The sequence below is a fragment of the Falco naumanni genome, chromosome 14 (genome assembly GCF_017639655.2).
Source record: "Falco naumanni isolate bFalNau1 chromosome 14, bFalNau1.pat, whole genome shotgun sequence".
NCBI classification, from domain to species: Eukaryota; Metazoa; Chordata; class Aves; order Falconiformes; family Falconidae; genus Falco; species Falco naumanni.
In genome coordinates this window covers 4,743,213-4,770,858 of record NC_054067.1, presented here as the reverse complement: position 1 = coordinate 4,770,858, position 27,646 = coordinate 4,743,213, and the positions used below count along the sequence as shown (strand labels likewise).

Below are 27,646 nucleotides of genomic sequence, written 5' to 3'. Positions count from 1 at the left end.
GGAGGGAGTGAATCTTACAACTGTCTTCCTGCTGCTTAGGAGGGTGTAGCAAAAATGGAGCCAGGCTCCGCTCATCCTGCATAGGTTAAGAGGCAACAGATAGAAGCTGCAACATAGGGAATTCTAGTGAGATTTTTTTGAGGGGGAAAGCTTCACCATGAAGGCAGACAAGGAGATTGAGGGCCTAGAGAGGCTGTGGAATCTCTACCACTGTATTCAACAACAACAATAACCACAAGTTATTCAACATGCACCTGGACAAGGGCCTGTGCAACCTGCTCCAGTTGCCCTGCTTTGAGTGTTTCCTTCCATACCCAATTATTCCATGATTCCATTTTCTTTATTAATTGGATCTATTTTGTGTAGTCTTGATGCTGACAGGATCACTGTTGAAGATGTGTTAACACTAACAATGTAATTTTCTACAGTGCTACTGTAAAGACAGAGTAGCAGAGGGTAGAGACTCTGAGTTTCACTGTCCAAAAACTCACCTTCACAAAATCGTGTACATCTAACTTGTTTTGTGAAGGGACAACATAATCTCAAACCAGCTTTTTCCCTTTCAGCTTCCTTTTCTCCCTGTTCATCCCAACAGTTCCCTTGTACATGAAAATTCAGGAAATCTCTATTGAAAACATTCTCTGGAAGCTGTGAAGAAGACTAAATGAGTTCCTTCTGTCTGTAACATAAATAAATCCCTCTTACGCGGTGTAGGGTCTTGATTATGCTTTCTATGTGTGTGTTATTTTCGACTATGTGTGTTTTACCACCGTACAGCTTTTGGTAGTTTTTAATGAGTGCTGATTTACTTTATTTTTCCTCCCCCTGCCTCTTGGAGGCAGCAAAGATTTTCATGTAGCTGCCGCTGTGCTATACTTGTGATGAGAAACCAGCACTGCTGGTTAACCAGCTAGGTTAGTTAACGAGCTAGGTAACTTGCTTTTGCTTTGTGTTAGGCTTGTCCTGTGAGGCAAGGGAATATTGCATGTAACTACGGTTAATCCCGTTTAAATGAAGCTTTGTTAACAAGATTAATCCTAAAACTGGTTCACAAGAAACTTGCTTTTTTAAAATCCACTTTTAAAAGTGAAAAGGATCTGATAGCAAATTCACAGGATAACTTGTATGGAAGGGGGACATCGGAAGGTCATCTAGCCAAACTCCCTGCTCCAAACAGGGTCAGCTATGAGGTCAGGCCAGGTGACTCATTTTGTCCAGTCTGATGTTTGAAAACCTGAACTGTAAATTTCACTTTAGGAAATGCCTCAATGAACTGCTGTTAACTAAGAATTCTGAGTTTTCATAAACATCAAATCAAGAAACTGATTACAAAAGCCAGATGGAAGATTTTGAGAGATGCCCTAGTCCTGTCATTTAGCATTACTGCTGGACTTAAAACTCAAAGCTCTGTCTTTTGCTACAAGATGCTTTAGTTGGTCCTGGGTTTGGGTAGCTCCAGGTGAATTAAGCTACTTCTGTGTTTTCAGTCTGACGCTTGGTAGTGTGTTTAGGCTAAGAGCCAGGACATTCCGATTGCCAGGTAGGTGATGGGTCATGTCTCTAAATGCTTCTGTGATAATGAAGACTAGAATTCAAGTGTGGACGTACTTTAGATCTGACCCACCAACTGGTTTCCTGCTTGATTGAAACTTTGTATATAATGTTCTCTGTAGATTACTGGGGGGGACCCCAAATGTTCAGCTCTTCAAAAGTATGTGCTGAATGTTTTTAATACAATGCTGCACCTGTTCTCAGAACAAGTTAAACTCTGAAGTATTTCAGGTAGTGTATCTTCCAATGTGGCTCATCGTTTTTAACTATTAAGAGGTTTGAAAATTGATGACTACATGTGTTATGTAGAGACATTCTACAAAAAATTCATTTGTTCTAGAAATCTCACTTTTGTAAACACATGTGCTCATCTCTGAAAAATGAACACAGAGCTCTAATCAGTATCCCATGCTGGGGCTGAGGTGAAAGAAAATGAGCTAAGCAAATGTGGTGTGGAAAGGGTTACCTAACTTAGATCTTTGTGAATCAAGCTTCCACATCCCCCTCCTCTGACCCCTTAATATCTGGCTCTCACTACCCTTATGTTAGAGGCTGTTGTAGCTGACTTGTCGTGCTTTGTAATGGAGCATGAATGCAGCTAGATGAAATCTATGGTTTTTTGAAAAAAACTTTTTTCTGCGGTGTGGAGGGAAGAATTAATCGTGTGTTAAGTATTTTTCCAATAACTATCACAAATATGCTCATAAGCTTCAGGCTTGGCTGAACTTTTGTGCAAAACCTGACATCTACTGGTGGGAACCATAATTGGACTCTTAGTGTGGAGGCAAGTGCTGAAGAACCTGTTTTATTGAAGTTCTGGCCTCTTTGGCCATAGGTGTTGCATTGTGCCTTGCCCTAGAGCAAATGGCGTTTAAGCATAAATTTAAAAGTCGAAGAATTCCAGGGAAACTGTAACTGTAATATACTTACGTACAAGCATAGGTATTAATGAAGGTGATTGAACTTTGTTAACTGTATCTGCTTTGAACACATGTATAACAGCCAGATGACAAACTTCATAGGCTATTTCAGACTAAGTATTGTAATAGAATTAAAGACTTCATGTAGTCTCATGCTTTAAAAAAATCTAATTTTTTTCTTGTGTCTTTAAAGGCTTGCCACGGATGTACACCTTTATCCAAATGTGATTGCAGCGGAGTAAAAGGTGAAAAGGTAAATAACTTTTTTTCTTTTTTTTTACTGGCAGACCAACACACAAACCACTGAGCCGTATGCCAACTTCAGATAACTGAAACTTAAGGGTGATAGCTTTTGTTTCTTGCTCATATGTTACTTTGATCGTAGTGTGGGCATGCACCAAAAAGCATAGCTGTTATAACAACTTCAGGTACTGGGTTGGACCAAATGGTCCATCTGATGATGGTATGAAATTCTGTATGCCATTTTCTCAAGATTGGGGAGCGATGACACAAATTTCTCCAGTTATGTGGGAATGAAAAGCAGAAAAGACACAAATTCTAGCAAAATAGAAAGAATTCCTATGTAGTGCCAAGGCCTGCCCACACTAACCAGTTAGTGTGGATGAGCTAAGGTGTGGATTGTACAATAATGGCTATGCTAGTAATGCTTCAGCGGGAATTTAAAACCAGTGTGGATTGCTTTCCCACTTTTCTTGCATTACCTGCTCATAGGTAGTTGACACTCAGTAATGTGCTCTGAACTTGCGCTGTTTCTTACCTCATAACTTGTATAGCTGTATATGAAGATGATTGCTGTTGCTGGCTAGATGCTCAGCTCGACTGTGGAAGTGACACTATTCAGATACAGCTTCCCTAACATACACAGCTGCCAACCAAGTAAGCAGCTAGTAAATGGACAAACATGTATTCTTGGATCAAGTCAAGTGAAAACCATCCCCAATCCAAAAAAACAACCCTGTGTGGTTCACTCAGTGCAACAGGCTATTTTGGGCTGCCCAGACAACATCTGAAGGCCAAGAGATGCATGTTGATGTCTCGGAGCTTTCCTGCTTCCATGCATCTTTGACTTCCAGTCTCACTGCCTGAGCTCAATACATCAGTGCAGTACTTTGTGTTTCTGTCACCATTATTTCTTAATGTTTTACAATTTTTTCCTTTGAAGAACAAGCAGGTACCCAACATTTCTTTTAGTTACAATGCAATATAGATACACAGCTCAGTACTTACCTGAATTGAGCCTTCTCAAGTGTGGGAGCCTTGTTGTAAGTAAATTGTGGTTAAATAGTTCCCATGTAACTGCTGCTGTCACAGGTAATGAATGTGATGTGATCACTGCAAGGAGGAGAGACTGCCTGAAATGCTTCCTCTCTTAGTCTTGTAAACAGTTTGCTTAACATACAATGGAGTCGTCTTAAAGATGTGAACTGATAACCAAGAGTTTGATAAGCCTGTCTTATCAAACCACTTACCCTGTGTTAGCAAGGTTCTAGAAGGGCTTCAGTGCTCTAGATTACTTTCTGACACATTTCAAAGGTGATTTTTGACATAGCGTAAACAAGCATAACCTCAAATGCATGAAACACAATGCAGTGCCTGACGATTTTGGCACTATAATGTGCTGGCACAGAATTTTACTATTGGCCAAGGTTAAACAAGGCAGATGTCCTTCAGAGTAATTCATCGTGCCACACCTTCCATCCAGATGAGGTCAGTCCTTGACATTCACTTGCTTTTAGTTCATCAAGTATATTCCAAATTTACATACCTAATTAAGAACAGCATCCCCTTGATAGCGGGGTTTCTGAGTTAATTTGGTTAGCCAAAACATGAACCTGGTGGGGTTGGTGCATTCCTACAGGATCTTCAAATGCAGGTGGCCAAACCAGATGTATCCTAACGCTAGTCACAGGACTATTTCAGGCTTCGTTTGAAGACACTTAAGCATTAGGCTTACATTCCCAATACAGTCGCAGCAGGTACAGCTTTGGAGAACCTTCCTATAATTCTAAGTTGGCCTGTTTCTGTACTAGTCACAGCTATTTTGTGAATTCAGTGAGCAAATGGGTGTTGGCTGGCTAGCATGGATAAGGAAAACCTACAAGTAAATCTGGGTTTCTAAGTAAAATAAACTAATTATTTTCTCCTAGTGATTCAGCTTTCTCTTTATGCTACTGTTGCACATGCAGGGACCATGACCCACTCGATTCATTCCAGTCCTTCAGTGTCATTTAATGACATACCTAGTCACCTTCCTCTGGAAAGAATATTTTGGGACTGTTTGTTTGGAGTCGGAGGGAGCTTTTTGTCCAAAGACAGTCAACAACTGGAGCATATGTGCCTTGTTCAAGATCCAGCTCTTAAGTGTCGCTATGTATTGTGGGTTTTGTTTCTACACCTTCAGACTGTCCTAGCCAATTGTTAAGAACTGCACTGGTGAAACTCTTCCACATTTAGTTTCCAATCTCTGTTGGCCTTTTCTGGAGTGAATTATAGCAAGTCCTGAGCAGAAGAGTGAGAAGCTTGATAACCTTTTGTGAAAAGGATTTGGGGAAGGAAAAAAAGTCTCCAGTAAAACAAGTATAACATCAGACCAAGTATTTATACAACAGTTATGCATCTTCCTGGAAAATTCCTGGGGGGCTGCAAACTGATCGGTGTAATCTTTTAGTGAAAGTTAAAAACAACAAACCACCACCACCAAAACATATAAAGGAAAGCAGAGTTTCGCCTATGGTAAGACTGCTTTCTCTGTCTTTTGTCTTTTTTTTTTTTTTTTTTTTTTTTTTTTTTTTTTTTTTGGTATGTCTGAGTCCTCATAGGAATTGGCGGGGGGGAGGTGTCTGAGACTCCCACTTGTTAAACTGATAGATATAATGTAAGTTTCCATCCTTAGAATGGAAGATTCACTTTGAAATCTGGGAACTGTGATTAATTTTCCACCTAAATCAAGGTAAATGCAACGTAATCCTGAGGCATGCCAGAGGGGGGTTTTGTGCATATTTTTTTTTAAATGGCCCTTCTGAAGCTTGCAAACCATTGTGTGTGTACATTATGTAAAGGAACAACGAAAAGCAAAGCCCATATTTCTTAACTATGATGTGTTGCTAGTGGAACTGGTTTGATCATACATGCACACACACATTTAGTTGCCCTATAATTACAAAGCCCAAAGTATTTGATGTATTGATGGATTCAGCAGTTCAGCTCTGGGGAACCACAAGAGTTCTCTGCCACTGACATCCATCATGCTTTCTCTTACAAATTTTTGTTTGTTTTTTTTACAGCCTTAAACTTTTTCTAGAGTCTTTTTCTACTACAAGACATCAAGGGCTATCTTAAGATGATTAGGTTTCCATCACATTATACCACTTACTTAAACATTTGATGTAAGTTTCTAAACCTGATACTATCTTCAGCCTAGTTTTCTTGCAAATATTATCTTTATTCCAGCTGAATGTAAACTGCTGCAACAACAAGAAGTTTCAGGCTTTCACTTTGTATTTGACACGTGACATTTTGTGTTTCTGCTTACTTCTCCAGTGACCTCTGAACCAGGAGTCAAACTCTATAGTTTTTTGCCTCATTGGTGTATGAAGCGCATTAGACAAGGAGCTGTTTAAATAATCAGGAGATTCTCTCATTGACAATGCAACAGTGTACTTGTAGAACTACTGAAAGTCAGGCATGTACAGAACCTGGTTCTGTACTGGGAAGATGGGAAAAGCCTTGGCAAATGCACTCAGCTGAGCCCCATGCTTCTGTTCCACTGTGTTTAACTTCTGGCCCAAAACCAGCTTCTGTATCCAAGCTGCTGTCCACTTGCATTAAGTCAGCTAAGAAGTGCTGCTTTGTTCAGCTTAGCAGAGCCTGCTGCATTCCTTTGGAGATTCAGAAGTAGCCTTCTTCCTAAGCATCCTCGCATTCCCTTCAGGATATCCAAATTTTAACAGATCAGGTAAAGTAATACAAACTGAACTGTAACAAACAGGAAAATTATTTGGTCTTGCCTTGGGGAGCCACAGCTCTTATTTAACTGCTTCCATGCTGCAAGTGATTCTTGTTTAACTATGCCATGAGCCCTTGTAGCATCAGTAGCATGTTATCTGTTGGAGAATCAAAGCAGAGTAAGCTTTTTTTTTTTTTTTGGAAGCCCATAGTACAACAGCTGATCAAAATCAGTGCACTGAAATTTTCTTCCTCTGCTCAGGCCCACCTTACTCAAATATAAAATGGGTAGTGTAAAATCCAAACATGTCTAAAATGATATCGTAAAAAGAGGAATTTACTGGAGAGAAGTCAGTAAAAATTGATTGCAGCTGGGAGCCAGTGTGCTATTACTCACAGTAAGCTGCTCAGTAGTGAACTGGACCTGGCAAGAGTAAACTGAAGTAAATGATTAAGCTGCTACATACAGGTGCTTATAGGAATTGTTCTCACTTTCCAATTGGAAGAGAAGTGTATAATTGCTTTTCAGTTAACTGGATGATGATTGGGTTTTAAATAAATATTGCTGGGCACTTTTGAGATTAACCTGCTTTAATGCTTAAAAGCTAGTTCATGGGTGACAGCTAGCTAAAGAAATAAACACAATAGGCACTGCGTATGTGCCAGTTTCTAAGACAAACCAGTAAGACTTGCAGGTTATTGGGTTGGTTTTACCCCCACTGAAAACAGGATCCAAAGATGCTGATAAGATCAGCTTTACAGAGACAGGGGAGGAGAGGGGTGGTACTGAATCTCAGCTGCTCCAGCTGATAAAGACAGAGAGCCGAGGGCTATACCAAGCAAGCTGCATGCATCTTAGTCACGAAGAGGGCACGTACCCCAAGACTGCTGTGGGTTTGCTTTGAAGTGGTAGTGCGTGCTGCTGCTGAAATAGGCTTTCATACCTTCCCTTAGCTAGGTATTCTGGTTTTTCCTCTGGGGCTTGTGTGGCCATGTTCAGAGCTGTCAGTGAACTGATCTCACTGAACACAGGTTTCTTTGTGAACTGGGTTAGTTTTCAGCCCGATCAGTTCCTTCGTGCAAGTTATGTTGCAGCACAACTATTTGTGTAGCTGTGATAGAAACACGTGGCTTAAGGTGGGAGGAACCATGTTTTTCACAGCACCTAAGGCACAGTTCCCCCTCAAAATAACTGCAAATACATGATGCTATTTTTGATGAGAAGGACTATTGGGTCCTACCCATTCAAATTCAGTTAAATTGATCAAGAAGCTGTTCTTTAGTTATTTTACATACAGTTAGCCCATGGCCTTTTAAAGAACTTCAGAGGGTGTTGAGTTTACTGGGTTTGTTGATCACAATATGAGTGCAACTCCAAAGACTCAGCAGAGTCGCCATTTCCTAATATATGATCTCATACAAACCTGGTACCTGGGGCTCTGGCAAGAGCAGCTTGTATCTGAACTCTGAAGACATTTCAGATACTTTGACTTTGTATCCAGGTACAAGAAATCCATACCACTTACAAAGGAAGATTTATCTTATTCGTGGACTCTTTAGATGCCTATTCCTGGAGCTCTGAGTCTCAGAAGAAAAATACCAGTATATGTCCCCAAGATTCCTGTTTTCTTCTGCCTTTATCATGGTAAAATTAAGTACAGATGTGACCCAAGCTCAGCTTTTCTTTGCAGTGTTGTATGCAAATTGCTAAGGAATAGTTAAATTCTCAGATTTTAATCACTTCATCAAGAATTATTATTGGTGTCTGTGCTTCATAAATGTTGACCTGAACTGCGTTAACATGGCCCCTATGAAAGTTTTGCCACCCCAGCAAGTGACCGCTGACAATTAACCTCGACTGTTTCATCTTACAAAAGTCACAGATGATATTCTGAAGAAATCTGATGTATTTTGAAGAACACAGGTCATGTCAGAGGGGATTTCTTTATTTTATTAAACTATATCTTTAACACTACTATTTGTGGCTGGTTGGTGTGTTTGTTTTGAGTGAAGTCTTAATTAGATACTATAGTTCTAATTCTGTTAAGTTTGTGTTCTTTGAGTTGAAGAAGAGTTTATGTTGACGAGTATTAGAATCTGAGGCAGCTCTTATTTTCACCCTGTCATTTAGAAAGGGAGAGAGGAATATGGCTGTTGTATCACTTCTGTACTGTAAATCTTAATGTTACTACAGACATTAGTATGTGAGTCTGGTTTTAAGTAGCCACCCATAGTTAACTGTCTTTAGACTGTTTCTGATGTTGACTGTCTCATAGCAAGGGTGGGAAGCAATTACGTGCCTCTTGCCAAATGTTACAGCCAGCCTCTTACATGTATTTAGGCATTGAAGTGGGCTGTCCAGCTACTGCTTTCCTGAATATTTTTTTGCTCCTTTTTTTTTAAGTCACCTTTTTTCCACAGGTATACCACATCTCTGTAAATAAATATTCTGGGTTTTCTCCCTGTAATATCTATTTATAAATATTTAGGTTTCAGGAAGAAATTCTAGAAATGTAAATTACTTGTGCATGCTTTAGAACTGCATCTATCTCCAATTTCTTAATTACTTGTGACCTGTTATTAGAGTACTTGGAACTATGTCAAATTTTTCTGTATCCCTGTCTAATTGGCTATATCTTTCTGCAGCTTAAAGCATAATTTTAGGGTGTTTCCCAACTATTTTTTTTCCTCTTCCTATCCCCTTAGCAGCAGTCATGTTCAAGCTTATACGCTGACAGTTTTGCCACATCTTTGAGGCTGTTTGAGGGCAGTTGCTTTGCCAGCTACTCTGGAATTATCACTAAATGAGATCAGAATCTGACTCCTCACTCATTCCCCAAGGAACTGATGCATCTTTATTCTGCTATGGAAAGAATCCTGTACTTTTAGGACTGAAAGATGAGATCTGAGTTGACCTAAACCTTTCCTATTTATGTTTCTCTTTATCTTCTAGTCTGAAACAAAAAGAATCCAAACTTCCTCAGTTCTTTCTGTGCAAGCAAAACTGGCTAGTGACTTTTAGTTCTTGCATCTATAAGAAGATACATTGCACGCTACCCAGGGACTTCAGTCTCATCACATCCCCAATGATATAATGGCCTTTTTTTTGGTGTTGACTTTTTGGGAAATACTTTTCCAATGTCTCTCCAGTTTCAGTATGTTCTTGCAAGGCAGCAGGCAGTTTTTCCTGGCAAATTTGTAGCATCTTGAATCTTCATGAGAAGAGTACAGTATATATAAGGTGTGCAATAGGAAAAGTCTGGAGGCGGAAGAAATATCTGAAAACTGCTCTCACAGAATCCTTCTATATGCTATTCATGTAGAAGACAATTAAAAAAAAAATCCTCCCAACATCATCTTTATTCCAGAGAGCTGGATCAGCTTGGTTTCTCCCCCACATTTCTTTCTCCAACCAATTTTTTGATCAAAAATAGTGATTATAGTGCAGCTATTTCCTCTGTAATTAGTTTGGTACAGTTCCCTTGGGAAGCATCTGGTGCAATCCCTCAGCTGTCCCCAAGCATAGTTCTTCAAATCATCTGTTCACCCTTGGGGGTAATTTGCTGGTAAACTCCACAGGAGTTGCCCTGGCAACAGTTTCCTCATGCAAGGCTCTCATTGTTGCTGCTCACTTTCAAAGTGGGCTTGCAAAATACTCATTTCATAGTTTCAATAATGCAGTTTACTAGCATCATCTGTTGCCTCCTCTATTTCTCTTGCTTAACTCTTTGGCTTCATATGTTCATCTTTTATTTTAAATGCCGTGGCTTCCCAGTTCTGTGACTACTTAGACCGGAGACCTCGGAGTAGTTGCATTTTAGAGAACAGTTTTTCAGCCTTAAACAAGGCCAAACCTCTGCAAGAAGTCTGTTCTAGTAACCATTTGCAGATGTTACTTTCTCTTAACAAAAATGTGAAGTGTGACCAAGTTGAGATTAGTAGGCATTGTGCAGCCTAGCTAGCACCTGACACCTCTGACGTGCCTCTTGTACGCAGGTGTGTTTCCTTAGTGTGCAAACACAGTTCTTGCCAGAGCTTGCTCCAAAGTCTGGCTCTGTCTAATGTTTTCCTTATCTGGCACTCCCAAATTCCTCATTCTCTCTCCTGCAGGGACACACTAACCCTTTCATATCCTGGCCTAAGATAGTAACACTCCTCCACAGTCTTGTTTTTCAGAGGAGGTAGCACACCAGCTGTATAGCTGCGAAAGTGCAGCCTGGCACTTTGTGTGCAAAAAGTCAGTCTGGACCCTGACTGTCAGACTTAAGCCTTGATTTATGATGCAATTCAGCATTTCTACTGGGAGAAAGGATGTCTATCCTGTATAAGGGAGCAATATGAGACCTATGGTAAAAAAGGAGTATGTTTACACTTCCATGAATAGAAAACCAGCTTTAGCAGACCAGTTCATGAGCTGCCCATTCCTATCCAAGGAATCCTTCTGAGTCTTACTGTGTAGGTAGGACTAAGTTCAGCATAGTTGTTTCCTCTGGAAGGCTGCAGCTCTTGCTTGCACACAGCCTTTAATATCTCATCCAAAAGGTTTTCCTCTTGTATTTCCAAGGAAGCAGTTTAGCAAGTACTAGAAAAGAAGACAGGAAAAGAAATCCTGTTTACTTTCTCTGATTATTTTTTTTTGTGAGATCTCAGCATCTTTTAAATGTTTGAATACAACTTCTAAGTTCCTGATTCCCACAGTGGAATGCAGAGCACCTACCTAAGCAGTACAGTGAAAAAATTAGGATTTAAGAATGAGACTTAACACTGCTGTCATGCTTAGCGTATAGCTGCTTATGAAAAATAAAGGGGAGATGAGCAAGCCTTAATATTGCCTTTTGCACCTTGTGCTCAAGGCTGCAGTTAAGTGCTTCTATCTGCTTGCAATCCTCTGTCTTCAGTTCTCTGCTACTTTCTTCTTGAAGATGGGAGATTGCTGGTTTGGTTCTTTCATCTGGCTGAGGAAAGCTAGGCAGGACCTCCCAAGATCCTAGAGAGTGCCATAGCTGGTAGGCTGCCAGATAATAGATGTGGGAACTACTACTCCCATTCTTGCTGGAGCAGTGCAAAAAAATAAAAATTTAGGGTGGATTGGTTTAAAGAGAATGTGCAAAAGCCTACACAACTCTAACCCGGTGATTAAGATGCTTGTTAGGATGGAACATTTCTTTGGCGGTTCCTGTAGCTGTCATAAAAAAAAAATAGTGGTAAATGATCAGGCAGTTTTTTGCAGGTAGGAAGCAGACCTACCAACCAAACCCAACCTATCTGTAGAGTAATGAGGAATAATGCTGAATAACTGCCTGTTTCGTAAGCAGTTACCTATACTGGTTGATGTAACAGAGCTGTAGGAAATACCTGTTTATGCAGTTGAAAAGTGTACAATAATGTATATATGCACAAAAACGTGTATTAATTCTGGTATTTCTTAACTTTTCTGTACCGATTGAAACCTTGATATTTACTGATTTTTGTGAATCTATGACATGCAATGAATAAAATATTTTATGAATATGCAGCTATGCATATTCTGAAACTAGGTAAGTGACATTGTCAACATACACTGACAAGTTAGGGGGCAGTATATGATGGTATATGGTATTTGTTACGTTACTGATTGGCTTTCATGGCTAATCATTGCACAAATATTTAGCAAAATGTGGTTGTCGCTTGAGAGTTTATGGTTTTAGCAGGAGGTCACAGATAAAAAGAGTAAGAAACATTATTTTTTTGCTGTCTTGTGACTGTCTCACTTGATTTTGATTGAAAGCACCTTGGGCTGGAACCCTGTTTATGTTCAGTATTTCTAAAGTGTTTAGCCTTTAGTGCATGGCCAGTCTCTTAGTTGTTTTTATATTATCACAGACTGGTTTGGGTTGGGAGGGGCCTTAAAGACCATCTGGCTCCAGCCCGTGCCACAGGCAGGGACACCTTCCACCAGACCAGGTTGCCCAGAGCCCCGTCCAGCCTGGCCTTGGGCACTGCCAGGGATGGGGCACCCACAGCTGCTCTGGGCAGCCTGGGCCGGTGTCTCACCACCCTCACAGTGAAGGATTTCTTCCTTCTATCTCATCTAAATCTCCCCTCTTTCAGTTTAAAGCCGTTGCCCCTTGTCCTATCACTACATGCCCTTGTGAAAGCTCCCTCCAGCTTTCCTGCAGCCCCCGTCAGGCACTGGCAGGCTGTGCAGGGTCTCCCTGGAGCCTTCTCCTCTCCAGGCTGAACCACCCCAACTCTCCCAGCCTGTCTTCACAGCAGAGCTGCTCCAGCCTCTGAGCATCTTCGTGGCCCCTCCGGCCTCCCTCCGACAGGTCCGTGTCCTTCCTGTGCTGGGGCCCAGAGCTGCACGCAGCACTGCAGGGGGGTCTTAGGACAGCACGAAGCAGAGGGGGAGAATCACCTGCCTTGACCTGCTGGTCACACTTCTTTTGGTGCAGCCCATGATACAGTTGGCTTTCTGCTCTGTGAGCACATGTTGATGGCTCATAGTTGATTTTTAATCCACCAACGCTCCCAAGTCCTTCTCCTCAGGGCTGCTCTCCATCCGTTCTCCACCCAGCCTGTACCTGTGCTTGGGATTGCCCCAACCCACGTGCAGGACCTTGCACTTGGCCTTGTTGAACTTCATGAGGTTTGCATGGGTCCACCTCTCAAGCCTGTCACAGTCCCTCTGGGTGGCACCCCTGCCCTCCAGCAGGTCGACCACCCCACACAGCTTGGGGTCGCAGGAAACTTGCTGAGGGTGCACTCAGTCCCACTCTCTGTGTCGCCAACAAAGATGTTGAACATTGCCAGTCCTGATTCTGACCCCTGAGGAACACCACTTGTCACTGGTCTCCACTTGGACATTGAGCTGTTGACCACAACTCTTTGGAGTGTGACCACCCAGCCAATTCCTTATCCACCAAGTTGTCCATCTGTCAAATCTATGTCTCTCCGGTTTAGAGACAAGGGTGTCATGCGGGACAGTGTCAGATGCTTTGCACAAGTCCAGGCACATGACATCAGCTGCTCTTCCCTTATCCGCCACTGCTGTAACCCTGTTGTAGAAGGCCACCAAATTTGTCAGGCATAATTTGCCCTTAGTGAAGCCATGTTGGCTGTCACCAGTCACCACCTTATTTTCCACATGCCCTAGCATAGTTTCCAGGAGGATCTGCTCCATGATCTTGCAACTGTGAAGACCAAACAACAGTCACCGTATAGCAGCTGGCTATACCCTGCGCAGAGTTTTTATAGATATCGCAGCAGAGGTGAATTTTTGGGAGAGACTTAATAATCAATAAAGCTATGTTTTTGTAGGAAGTGGTAAAGAGTTCTGTGTATTTAAGCAGCACAGGGGAAACAGATGATTGAATTATTTTGGTAAGTAGGTGGCTTAAATACTGGATAAACTTCCTATGAAACCTGTTTAAGTGAAGCGGTTAAAGGCAATGTATGTGTATTTTCAGGAATTTCTATAGCTGAGCAGGTGAGATGTTTAATCGTAGTGTTTGCTTCTTTCTCTGACTTCCTACAGAAGAGTGGAAAGATAATGTGTTTTATGAATTTTTCAATCATAACTTGTGCTTTTGTCATGTTACACCTCCGCTATGATGTTTTCTCTTTTTGTAGGGTGAAAGGGGATTCCCAGGCTTGGAAGGACAGCCAGGTTTGCCTGGCTTTCCAGGACCAGAAGGACCTCCTGGTCCAAGAGGCTCAAAGGTAAGTCCCAATTCACTTGAATTGGATGAAAATTCTAGGTAGTGTTTGCTTGCTGATAGTGCAGATGCTAAATCATTCCAGAACTCCAGATTATCATTGATTTCACAGTCAAAATCTTCAGATGTTGGGATATGACAGGTTTTCTGTTGGATTGGTCAACCAGAGGAAAAAGATTGCTCAAAGTTTCCTGTTCTTCACCTACACACGTGCTTGCAAACACTACATGTGCACTTGTATCCTCTCACTAGGTACTGCAGATTAAGGTTAAAGAACAGGTTTGGCAAGGTGCTGTAATGTAATTTTATTAGTCCTTGTGATAATGCGCTCCATTGCTTAGCTTACTGGTAAGAGTGGTGCTGGGCTGTCAGCTGCCCGGAGGGGTCCCACCACAGGGGTAAACTGTTGTTTGCACCTGGTGGCATTCCTGGCCTGGTTTTGGGTGAGGCAATGCAAATGAAGGCCTCGCTGAACCCATGCACAGACAACTGAGGAATGCTCCTTGCTTTCCTTGGAGGGTTTTGATTTATTTTTATTTGCTACTGAATTACATCATTATGCTCAGATGATGCAATATAGCATTAAAATGTTGAAAAACCTTCCTCTAAATGCATTTGTGTTTAGTATACACAAGATTATCCGGCATCTACCATTTCTTTTGCAAATGCTCACAGTATAAACTAACAGAAGCACAACAAAAAGAAGCAAAGAGAAAAAAAGGTAGGTGGTAAGAAAAAACCCAAAAGGCGACACTAAAAGAAAAGATAAATTGGATATAATGAGAGTGAAACCACAGGAGGGTCTTGGACTAGAAACGCTGATTATATTTTTATTTCATAAATGCCTTTTCTTCTCAAGATTTTTATAAGAAGTTCTGCGTTATCCGTAATACAAAATAATCCTGGTACGGTGTCGATCACGTTTAGTGTTTTATGTCTCGTGTTGCCCACAAGAGGTCACTGTGGGATATTGGATGACAGTACATGCCCGGTAGCTGCATGTAAGCAATCTTAAATAGCTTTTTAAAAAAACATTTCCTTTGAGTCTTGGTTTGTCAGCTGTAACAAATACTTTTCAATTCAAAGTCCAAAGCCCAAAATAAAATAACTTTGAACACTTTTACTCGGGAAATTACAACTAATAAAGCTTTTAGTCCACTTACTATAACCGCGTAGAAGAAATTGTATTATGCGTAGTTTCATTTGATAGAAAGGCAGACTGCAAAACTTGAGTGTGTTTTGTTTGTTTGTTGGTTTCTTTTAGGGTGATGATGGACTTCCAGGGCCTATTGGACCCAAAGGAATCAGAGTAAGTGTTGATGCAGTTTTGGGGGATATATTGGAATTATGGGTAAAGACTGCCAAGCATGGAGTGTGTCCTCACAGAAGTGGTGATTTATGGGATGAAAAAATTAGCTTAAATCTGAAGAATAATTTATCTACCAGCTAGAAAAGATTGTATTACATTTTACAAGTAATATAAGGTTACATAAGTAATACAATCTTCTGTATTGCTTGAATTACATTCTTACCATTACTATAACTCATTAGGGAAAGTGGCCCCAATATTTGTTTGATCTGTTTTACTATACCGAACCTAAACAAGTGGCAATAACTTTGCTTCAGTTTATTCTGAAGTAGACACTGTATACATAGGGTCGCTATGGGAGAAGCCAATTTGTCTTGAAATCCTTTAGGTTTTGTGCCTTTGCTTTTTCTTCTTGTCAGACCCCTCAGCTGGTGACAATTGATGTATCTCTGACTTCATTGAGACACATCCATTTTCCATACCATGAGTGTTCATTTATTTTCTGACTATATCTTCATAGTATTACTTTAGTTGTTCTGCATTGTCTTCTCTGTGTTTTTGTGGGTATTTCGCTGATAAAAGGGTAAGAACCTTGATGGCTGTCCAGCATGGCATTCTTTTTTTACAGGTGATTCAGATGTTTCTGTTTTTCTTTACTTACATATGCACAAATAGGTTGCATTTACATTTAATAAAATCTTGGTAAATCCTTTTGCACTTCCATTCATACCATACTGTTTAAAACATATGTGGTTAATTTCCTTCTAGGGACCACCAGGGCTTCCAGGATTTCCAGGAACACCAGGGCTTCCTGTGAGTAGGAATGAACTGTATAGATATGAATCTATTCCCTTTTGTCTTTCAGGCCCAGAAGAACATCCTGCAAGCTAATTCTCCTTTCCTTTTTTTCACTTTAAAGGGATTACCAGGGCAAGATGGGCCACCAGGACCTCAGGGTATCCCAGGATGCAATGGAACAAAGGTTGAATCTCTTTAAAATTCTTAATGATGCATCCACAATACAATGGAGTTCTTGTTCTCCTGCCTGTAGCCAATAGGTTTAGTTTCTTATGTGCAGCAGTACTTGTCATTACTGAGTTGTGCAGGTAATTCTAAGACAATGCAGATTTACACATGCATCTGAGAGAAGGGGTCATGGTCTGGTGTGTAAAGCACAAATTTTGCCAGAAATTGGCAGCACCGAGCCACAACATATATATACAACCAACTTATATACACTGCAACCAGTGTAGTTAAATTCTTTGTTCTAATCCTTAATTTTATAGCTAACAAGTGAGAGGAGTGTCGGATAGTTGGATCATACGCTGTATGTCATTTTTGTAGTAGACTCATGCTGCCAAAGAAAACTCATTACCTAACAGTGGGACTTTTTAATTATCAATTTTTAATAATATTGCGTTGAAGATACTGATTCAGTATCCTTCTTGAAAGGAGTCACTTTTATTCTAACATGTTACTTAGCTTCACATTATGATCATTCCATAAGAGAAATTGATCTTTTATAGCATTATATCTGTTTTCCATCTCTGTAGTATAGTACTTTGCCTGGAAGTATGTGAAAATATCTAAATATGGAAAGCTCTGTTTTAATCATTTGTGTGATTTAACAAACTATATATAGGCTTTTCATATTTATTGTTTATATATTTAATGTTTGTTTATATTTGTTTGGTTTACTTTATCTTATAGCTTGTTGCAATACAATTTGCTGCTCTGAAGTCATAAGCTAGCAATGAAATTGGACTTTTCAGTCAAAATTTGTTTATCTGGGTGTGTTATGTTTTGATTAATTGTTTTCTTCATCCCTAAGGGAGAGCGTGGATTCCCAGGCAGTCCAGGTTTTCCTGGTTTACAAGGGCCTCCTGTAAGTAAAAGATTTCCCGATCAGCTCCCTGTAATCCATTGAAAGACTTCTACTTAGGTCTGTGAAAGATCAGATAAATATCAGCCTCTTTTTGCAGTTCTTATGTACTTTTAATAAATAAGAATCTATTTTTTTATGGTTAATCAGAATTTTAGATATCCAATAAAAGTGAGGTTTTCTGCTGCATGCTGTGGTAAAGCTAATAAAAAGCCCTTTGAATTCTCATATGCTGAGATGCTTTGCCACCTGCAGAAAAATACAAATACATGTATATGTGTCAGAGAAGAACGATCTTGATACTGTCATCCTGTACATCTAAAGATTCTTACTGGTGATTAGTGGGGCAAAAAAAGACAGTGTAGGATGTTTTCATTGGAAAACACAAGGTTGTACAGCAGAGTGACTGTCAGAACCAAAGTACAAACAGAAGGAAATGCAGTAGACAGTACAGATAACAGGAGACAATAAAGAAACAAATTGCTAGGAAATGGAAATGTAGTCCCTTTAATGCTCAGCATTCAGTGTGAAAGTACTGTCATTTTTCCACTTGATTCTGAAGATGATAAAAAATTGATTTTCTTCTATTTCGTATCTTTTTTTAGATTTCTGTCTTTAATGCTTGCCTCTTGGCGTAGATCTGATTACCGGTTTGCAAGTAACATACCAAAGATTTATTTCTATTGATCTTTTTTTATTTTTTGTTTCTTTTAAACAAAGGGACCCCCTGGTCTGCCAGGTATGAAGGTAAGTGTTCTGTACTCACACATCACAGTATTAACCAGGCACAGGTGTGCATTGTGATCAGTGCGAGCTGACATAAATAACCTACTTGCTTTTATGCAAGACCATGGACTCCACTGGAATCTGGAGTGACGTTCTGCAGAAAGCTTAGTGTTTCTAGGCCACTCCAGTGCAACTAACTGGAAATTCTGCAGTAGCTTTACTCAGTTTTTAGTCAGTAGTTCCAGAAGTAGTAGATTGTTTTCTGAAGCTGGTTTCCTTGCAAGTGTGAGAGACAGTGTCTGTTTGTATTGTGAGGCATCGAGTTAGGAAAATGCCTATGAAAACCCAAATGCACCAGTAGTCTACCGGTCCGTGCTCAAGAACACTACTAGACACTATGCAATAATAACTTACAACATCCAGTGAAGAGAATAGTGCAACAGCTTACATTCCTTTTGAGAAAACATGCTTTCTACTGTGTAGAAAGTACATAGATGTAGATAGTACATAGATGGCTTTTTCTTCTAATGTAAGTAGTCTCATAGTTTGACTTTGGACCTTAAGGACCTCTCTTATTTTTTAAGGGGTGGGGTTTTTTTTTGTATGCTTGACCTATTTGAGCATGGGCCAAAACGTCAGGTTTGATTCAAATCTATTTGAAAGGAAACTTGACCCACAGAATTATTTCAATAAACTCAAGGACAGCATAACACTGGTGCTGGGAAATTGTGACTATTAAGCTGAATTGTTTTTCTCAGTGACTTTTCTTCCAAATTGTTTTAAAGATAATAAAAGGTAAGCTGATCAGAACATACACTTTTAAAAGAAAGATATTCCCTGAAATTAATAAGAAACTGTGCTTCAGTGTAGAACATGAAGCATGACTTTTATAACAGTATACTCAGCATTAATCTCATGAGGTTGGACATTGCAAAAAGCTGAGTGAGCCTTTTTTTCTGTTGTGTCCTATCTACAGCTTTCCCATGGAGCTACAATGTCTCTTTCTTTATTTGTATTTCAATCCCTTAATCTTTTGGAATTTAAATCAATGCTGATACATTTGTACATACAAAAAAAAAAAAAGAGCTTTTAATAGTTGGCACTTTAGCCATTTAAAGAATCCTCATCTCTCCTAAAAAGAGCTGTTCTTGGAGAATCTTGTACTACTTATATTAAAGAGTACTGCTAGGGTGTAGCATAACTCTTAGTCTCTCAGAGTCTTAAGAGCCTTTCTGCATCCTTTGGAGTCAGAATGGTGGTAAAGAATTGTAAAATGTACTATTAATTAAAGTTAACTCTTTTTCTTCCAGGGTGAAGCAGGTGAAATAATTACATCCTTCCTGCCAGGACAGAAGGGCGACCCCGGATTTCCAGGTCTTCCAGGGATACCTGTAAGTTGAGTAAAGTACTATTAGGCTGTGTTCTGCCAAAAAGATTGGAACATTTGGTGCTAGGGGATCCATACGTTTATGTGGAGAAGCAGGGCTCACATTTAATATACCTCTAGTTCATGGCCCGAGGGAAAGTAAGTGCCTCCATGTTGCTTTTAATAGGGTGATGCACAGAGGCCAGAAGGGTCCCTGGTCAGGAAAGTGGTATCCAGCAGACAGCAGTACTCACAGTTACTGACTTGCTTCTCTGTTCCCTCTGCATTTTTACCCCTTCCTAGACATTCTCTGTATCAGTTCTGGAGTTCCTTTCCCTTCTTCACCCTGAGGTAAAGCCAGAAACATCTGCCTTTCTGGCCTGTAGCCACTATTTTGGGTGGTGAGAAGAGAGGGTTACGTCTCAGCTGTTCTCTTCATGTTGTACCTCCTGAACAGTGTTTCTGTTCTCCCAGCAGTCTTCTGTGAAAACAGCTAGTGACTCCAGGCCCTGTGCTTCCCCACTGAGCCATTCATTGCTTTAGTGGAAGAACAAGGGGAGCAGAAAATGAGTCTATCGGCCTGGACTGGACAGCAGCCAGACTCCCATTTCCTGGTACAGAGAGGCAAGCCCCAGGCTATTCTGACCAGACTGAGCCTGTTAGCATTTCTGTTCCTCTGATCTGTGCTTCCCTATTGTCTGTTTCTGGCTGGGAGGAATCACAAATACAAAGTGTTTTGTTGTTCTCTCTCAGTGCATGAAGAGAAAGAAAGAGCAAAAGTAGTTCAAAAGAAACAAAAAAGCATTCCCTTATCCAAGCCAAAGACATGTATTGATGTTGAGAGCAGAACACTCCTAACATGATGTACACTTCTTTAGGCCTTTCCACAAGGACAGATTGGTAGGTTAGTGGTCAGCTTCTTTGATTGGACATGTATGGAGTGCCGGCTGTTGGGGTTGTTTTACCTTTTTTACCTCACTGGTTTGGTCTTTTTGATAAAAAGGTGCTTTTCTCATAGCCGCCTCCATTTTCTCAACAGGGCCCACCTGGCGCCATGGGAATACCAGGTCCAGTTGGCCCTCCAGGGCCCCCAGGTTTGACAGTAAGTTTCTTTAACCTGTTACCCATAAAGTGTTAAATGGGGCGGTTACCTCTTTGTTTCACATGCTCAAAGGCAGGTCAATAAAGTGAAGAAATCTTGGTAGTCAAGACTTGGTATGAAGACAACGGGAACCGTGCATCCAGTTCACCCTGGAGCTGCTACTGTACACCTTTGAATGCGATACGTTTGAAACAGCCTGTTCCCAGGCCTCTTCTCCTTTAAATCAAGCTGAATTGTGGTGCGGGCTCCTTGTTTGTGTGAAACCTGAGGGACAAGATTTAGCTTATTTAGACCAGGATCATTCTTCCCTCAAGGTTTAATACCTATTTGATTTTATGTGACTCTCCACTTAAAGGAAGAACGAGTTTCTCACATATTTGTGAGGTTGAATAGCATGAGGAAGAGTTCTCGCAGGAAAGCAAGGTGCCTTGTCAACATGGGTATAATGCAGAGGAGTCATTGAAATCATTGTTAATGTAGCGACATTGGGTTTTGATGGTTTGTTTCTCCACATACACACACAAAGAGGCATGCAAAGTGCTTGGAAGTGACTTCTATTTTTTGTTTCCTCTTTTAATAGGGACCTCCTGGTCCACCAGGGCTGCCAGGACCTAAGGTATTTTCTTTCCCTCATTGATGGTGGTGATGGACTGTTTTGTTTTTCTTTCTGTTCATTTGTGACTTCTAAGGGCTGATGAGTTATACTTTTTGCAGGGTAATATGGGTTTGAATTTCCAAGGACCCAAAGGTGAAAAAGTGAGTAGGTGATCATGATGATATTTTTGCTTATTTTCAAAATATTTATGCATGCCATTTGGGTTTGTATTGCCTGTAGAAAACTGCCATCTTCTTGCACCTTAGGGTGAACAAGGTCTTCAGGGACCTCCAGGGCCACCAGGACAAATTGGAGAACAGAAGAGACCAAATGACATTGAGTTTCAGAAAGGAGATCAGGTGAGTGGGAAACTATATCCATCTGCAATGAGCATGTGATCAAGCTGTAACCTCTGTTGGTTTAGCTTATATATACTTGCATCCTGCTTACTGCAGAAGTTCTATTATTTTTCTCAAAGAACTGAATATTTTGGGCCTGATACTTTTTCTTTAATAGAAGGCATGCCAGTCACATTAGCTCAGTTACTTCCCTTAGTAAAATGACTATTCTTAAGAAAATCTCTTAAAGGATTTCATAGCAACAGTAAAAGCAGTTAAAATATTCTCGTTCCATGGAACACCCAGGCTGTGATTTTCAAAGCTGTCTGGGGATTCAGATTCCCATTAATTAACCATCTATGCCATCCATTGTGAGGAAGCCTTTCAAAAATTTTAACTCAATTTTTTTTTCTTTTTACTTTTTTTTTTCTTCTGGTCTTTAGTGATGCCCCAAGATCTTTCTTCCTTGTGGTCTGAATAAAGTGCTTTCCCTGTTTCTGGCCTCTCAAAAGTAAATATCAAGCCATATTGTGACAGTAAGCTCAAACTTTTGGTTTGATTTGCATGGATCCTTCCCCACCCATAAATGGCAAAAAGTCATTAAGAGAATTGCCACTTTTATTACATTTTTTCCTTTCTTCACTGGAGAACATTTCACTGTGCCATTTGATTCTGGGTGCCAGTCATAGATAGGCTGAACAGCACCAGCAGGATTGCGGGTGCCTGGATTTCATGTTTTCTTTGAAGTTTCTGTGGTATTCTCAAATATCACCCTGAATAATAGAAGAGTTGAGGCAGATGCTTTGAGGCAAGAGTGGTGAGTGATGGGATTTATATCTGGTTATTTTGCAGTTGTCACTGTGTTAACTGAGCTTTAAACTTTAAACTGTTTCTTCCGTTTATATTTGGATCCATTTCTTCCTTTCCACCTTGTCATCTTGGGAAATGTGCCAGAGAAGAAAGCTTTGGTATGCAGCAGTATTTTATTTTGGCAGGTGTAGGACAATGCTGCTCTTCATCTTGATCAAAACCCTTTGTTACGCTTCCTTTTAGAATAGGCATTACCTAGAGCTATCCACTGATGTACATTTGCAATGTGCAGTCACCCTAGAAATCTCAATCTCTGGTTTTGCCTCTGTTTTACTGGATAGTAGGACAGAAGGTAAAGAGCAGCGTGGGTCTTTATAGTTCTAAGAAAACACAAGGTGACATTTTGACCACACAATCGTTGAAGGAAAAAATCATCTGACTTTATTAGAGTCAGAGTAATTTTCCGCTGTCATCAGGGATCTCTGAAGGACTAATTGTACTGGCATTAAGTTATATAAATGTACAACATAAAAGTATTCTAACGACATTCCTTTTAAAGCACTAAGACTTACAAACATAGTCTATGTGTGTTGCCTTTGACCAACATTAATAATAATTTCAAAGTTTAAAAATTTGTTTTCATTTCAACAAAGGTTATGCTTGGTAGTACACAATCAGTAAAAAATGTCAATATTACCCATATTTTTTTGTGAGATATACACAAAGTTCTGGTGTGTACCTCCACCTATGAGCTCTGACTGAAAAATCAAGTGTATAGATGGACTTGTAAAAGAGTGGGAGGCCTCCAAAAAAATAACAGAAACTCTGCACAGAAACCTTTTGTGGATTAAATAGCCTGTAGCTTTTCTTTATGTTGGTGGTGAAGAGACTTAAGAACTTGTATAAAAGTGTAACAAGACAGAATAGAAACCCTAACTTTTTAACACACTGATCCCGTGACACTTGTCTGAGAAACACTCTACTGATCCTGACGGCCTCACAACTTCAGCAATTACCAGTAATCTAATGACTGTTGCTCCTGTAATTTCAGCAGGATCTGGCATTTGTTCTTTATGTCTTTCCGTTTTTTTCTTCCTTCTTTTTATTATTGTATAACAGCTGCAGGCCACCAAACCAGCTGCTGCAGTGCACACAGGAGGCAGTTGTGTCTTAGTGGAGAGAATCTAAATAAACAGGATGAGCAGTTAGTAAAGTTTATAGATGCGCTTGAAGTTCCACACAAAGAAAGAATAAATATGATCCTTTACCATTCATAGTACTTGGAAATCTAAATGACAGGGGAAAAAAAGATTCTTTTTTTAAAAAAAAATCAGCAGAGCTACTAGGAGTGATGAAGGCTTTAATCATCTTTTTCTTTGCCCATGCTTGACAGGGTATTCCAGGTGATCCAGGCCCACCAGGACTTCCTGGGCCACAAGGCCCTCCTGTGAGTAGTCCTCTTTTAGTTCTTTTTTTGTTGCATCTGTATCAGAACTGTAAATTCATTCTACTCTGGCTTGTGGACTCAGTTTAAGATGACGTTTGTGTGTCCAGGGTCTTCCCGGTGGCGTAAAAGGTGAAAAAGGTGAGCAAGGAGAACCAGGCAAAAGAGTAAGTAGTCTGCTTAACCAAACACTTATCTTTCCAATCAGTGTTATCTTTGAGAATTAAGCAAATGTTGAATTCGGGTGGGGCCATCAGCCTCTGGGTAAGAGACTTCTTTTATTTCTCCATAACCTGGCAAACTAGTAGATGACACATCTGGTTCATGAAAGTGCTTCTAGGTGTCGACCTCTCAGTGCTTTCTGGTAGAATTATCTACATGTAGATCTTAGTTTTGGGGGCTAGAGAAAATAATTTGAATGGTGTTACCTGATTACATGTGGAAACCTTCTTCAAAGTTATTGGACTGCTTGACTGAAGCAGCAGTTTTCTGTTTCCTTTTTGGAGAGGGTCTTCATTTGGTTTATTATGTACTGGGTTGCCAAGCAGCATGAAATTAGTATATATTTAAACTGGTCTATGTACTCATTCTCAGTGAGTTTACTTGTGAAGTGAGTCACAAAACCAAACCTCTGAACGCTGCATTAAGAACAAAAGTCCATTTGTCACTTCCCACGAGACTACTTCAGTTTATCTGTCTGGGGAGGGGACGAGTTCAGGATAGCTGCATCTAGGGATAGCATGAGTCACTTTGTTCCTGTCTAGACTCAAATCCATCCTGGAATTTAAATTTACTTGGGTTTCACAGCTCAGGAAAGCTGAGGAAAATCATAAAAGTGCTAAGAAATAGGATGAAAATAGCATGGGCTGAACCAGCAAGGAAAAGACAAGTTGCTACCAGCTCAAAGCATTCTGTATTTTCACTTTCACATCTGCTGAACCCATAGTGTCATCAACATAACAGGCCCCTTTGAAAACAAGACACAAGTATTGCTCAAGTTAATTGGACAATATATAAACACTGTTTAGAAACATGCTGGTAATAGGTTTTCCAATCTCTGAAGGAAATAAATACAGTGGAAACAAATGTTTGGTATTCTAGATAAAATCCTTCTTAGTTGCTGAGATTTACAAGAGGGCTTTGATTTGCCTTCTTTAAGGAACATAACAAATGAGGCAGATTTACAAGGCCAAAATTCTCATTATATTTTGAGGTGGTTTTGAATTTTATTTTCTGAGTTGCTTCTCTCTGCAAAAGTAAATGGGAACCACATAAATTTGCAAAGATCTGAAAGGATGAAAGTCTTAAGGGGTATGGCAGATGTCTTTTGCCAAAGGTTGTTCACCAACATTTTTGTTTGTTTTTATTACTCTGAATTTGGGCATGCTGCATGCTTAAACTGCAGTTTTGCTCTGAAATTACTTTAAAGCTGCCTTTTAGGGCCCCATATGATTCTGTGTGGTTCAAACCCATTTCAGATATACTCATAAAATGTCAGTGCATGTAATCAAACAGGTAGTTCTGCAAATCCACAGGAAATCTTAAAACCTCGTTTTTGAGAATCAGAACTCATTACTAATAATAAAGAATTCACAAATCACATTATACTCTAATACACTGTGTCTGTCAGGTCTTACTATCAACTTCTCAATGACTGAGAGTTGATCTTGACACTGGTGAAATTTAATGACCTATTCTAGTTATGTTGCAGCAGGTGACCCCTATACATACCGCTTCTGTAATGCTAACAGTAGAGTTCTATTTGTCTTGCCCAGTGAATGGTCTGGAATAAAGTGGAGCTCACTACTTTTATTGCAGCAGTGGCAAATCTGTTCAGCAAGAATATGTGGTTTTTAGAAGTCACTTCTTTAAGTGGAATTGCACTTTTTATTTTTGTTGATACTATTCTTCAGGGAATTGCATTTGGTTTAAAGGAGGGTTAAAATTCAAACACAAAAATGTTTTTATTTAATTTTCACTAGTCACATTATACTAATTTCCTAATTAAATATAATGTTCTAGTGTTTAGGGAGTTAGGATCTGTTTTCCAAATAAAGGTTTTCTCTAATGTTAGCATAAAAGGAGTTATTAAACACAATGAATTAGCAGGAGTTAACTGGAGATCATTTTGTGCTCTATTCGCACATTTCTTTGAGACTTGTCATGTTTTTTTGTGCTCTGGTTTTCAAAATGAAAACCTCAGTTTAGATAATTCCATTGACTATACTTGATGGTTTTGACACATGTGTCACAAGGACTGCATTCTTGAAAAATGGGAAATAAGTAACATAATTTCCATAAGAATTCTTCACCACTGAAGCATTTTATTTCAATGCGTGTTTATGTCTTTGAAGGGAAAGCCTGGCAAAGATGGAGAGCCTGGTCAGCCTGGTAGGGATGTGAGTAACTCCTACATTTCTAATCTAAGCAGACTCCTTATAAGCTTTTCTTCAGATATGGAGAAGATCTGAGTGTGATTCTCTTTTCTTGAAGGGTTTACCTGGTGGGCCTGGAATAAACGGTGCTCCAGGAAGAGAGGGTGAAAAGGTATGCCCATTTTTTTGATATTATTGCTATAGTAGCTTAAAAATCTGCCATCACGGAGTTCAGTTCTAATTGAGCAATGATTGCATTCCCTATGCTGTTACAGTGTTGAAAAATATTTGTGATAACTTTCTTTTGTAATAATGCGCACTGTAAAAAATGCTCCTAATTTCATTGTAGGGTGAAAAAGGTGACATTGGTCCCCCTGGTCCTCCTGGAATTGTAAGTTGCTGATCTTTTCTTTCTGCATTTGGTTGGCAGTGTTGTTTTGTCATAGTTCTTGGGCGACTGTGAGTCCTGTCTCTGGGTATAACAATAACAGAACCAGTAAAGATTTCATATGTTCACTAATAGAAATGATTGTTTCCTTCTTTCCAGATAGATTCCATGCTCTAGTATTTGCTAGGTAACAAACGATGCTAGACTATAACCTCAGACCAGCAGAAATTTAGTCAGCTTCACTGAAGTCTGTTATAACTGGCTGTTGGCTTGGCAGTTGAAGTGCTTCCTATTGGAGTGAGCTCTTTACTGGAATTTTACGTGGTATTTCAGTGGAGCAGGAAAAAGCATCCTGTCATTGGTCTAAGGTTCAAAGTGTGTTGAACTTTTCCGCCCTCACATTTCTTTACCATTCCAGTGACTGTTGGCAAGTTGTTTCACATGAACGTGAAATTTACAGGTCATTTCAAGACCAGGCATTGATGCAGCAGTGGGACCAAAAGGCAGCAAAGGATTGCCAGGACTGCCGGGAGCCAAAGGGGAGCGTGGATTCTCTGGTAGGCCAGGCCCACCTGGCTTGCCAGGTTCTCCAGGTAGGACTGCAAACATTAGAATAAGTTATATGCTCAAATGTCTGAATGGATATTTAGGTTCACAGTCTCTTCACGCTCCTTTTGACAGATGGACTGAGCAGAAAGTAAAGGCAGAATTATTCAGAGCTACCTTTGAGCTTGAAGGGTGGTCCTTAGCTTACAGGGATAATATGAGGAATTCTGAACGTTCATTGCCTCCGCTGTGGCAAACACAGGATGCTAATCATCAAGGCTGTCAAACAGATACTAGCTTAATGGTCTTAGGGGTAATCATATCACTTACCTATAGCATACATCACACACTGCATTACACAGAGAAGGTATTACATATTGGAAGTCTGGTACCTGGCCATCAAACCTAGACTCTGCTGAACATTGGCAGTACTAAAGGAGGAGATGATCTGACTCTACAATGGGAGTAAGTGGCGACACCTGTATTTGCCTTACACATGCTTAGAGAAGACCATTAGGATTCTAACGTTACAGCTTGTAAATGTTCTTTTTTCCATCAGCACTTCCTTTCATTAGTCCTGTTTTATTTTTTTCCTGCATGAACTTAGTTGTTGAGTCTCAGGTCAATTTTT

At 40.0% G+C, this 27,646-nt stretch overlaps 1 protein-coding gene across 5 annotated transcripts in view; it reads left to right on the top strand.

Annotated features, from left to right (window-relative positions):
* The window catches only part of COL4A5 (collagen type IV alpha 5 chain), a 93,603-nt gene that overhangs the window by 22,887 nt on the left and 43,070 nt on the right, over nucleotides 1–27,646 (top strand). For all 5 annotated transcript variants that reach the window (XM_040614186.1, XM_040614183.1, XM_040614185.1 and 2 more), the window contains exons 2-19: nucleotides 2,665–2,724; nucleotides 14,049–14,138; nucleotides 15,399–15,443; nucleotides 16,212–16,256; nucleotides 16,363–16,425; nucleotides 17,275–17,328; nucleotides 18,046–18,072; nucleotides 19,362–19,442; nucleotides 20,457–20,519; nucleotides 21,100–21,135; nucleotides 21,234–21,275; nucleotides 21,381–21,473; nucleotides 23,656–23,709; nucleotides 23,817–23,873; nucleotides 26,061–26,105; nucleotides 26,200–26,253; nucleotides 26,431–26,472; nucleotides 26,930–27,062. In XM_040614186.1, the coding sequence (XP_040470120.1) occupies nucleotides 2,665–2,724; nucleotides 14,049–14,138; nucleotides 15,399–15,443; nucleotides 16,212–16,256; nucleotides 16,363–16,425; nucleotides 17,275–17,328; nucleotides 18,046–18,072; nucleotides 19,362–19,442; nucleotides 20,457–20,519; nucleotides 21,100–21,135; nucleotides 21,234–21,275; nucleotides 21,381–21,473; nucleotides 23,656–23,709; nucleotides 23,817–23,873; nucleotides 26,061–26,105; nucleotides 26,200–26,253; nucleotides 26,431–26,472; nucleotides 26,930–27,062 (1,084 nt within the window). The remainder of the gene's footprint in view (nucleotides 1–2,664; nucleotides 2,725–14,048; nucleotides 14,139–15,398; nucleotides 15,444–16,211; nucleotides 16,257–16,362; nucleotides 16,426–17,274; nucleotides 17,329–18,045; nucleotides 18,073–19,361; nucleotides 19,443–20,456; nucleotides 20,520–21,099; nucleotides 21,136–21,233; nucleotides 21,276–21,380; nucleotides 21,474–23,655; nucleotides 23,710–23,816; nucleotides 23,874–26,060; nucleotides 26,106–26,199; nucleotides 26,254–26,430; nucleotides 26,473–26,929; nucleotides 27,063–27,646) is intronic.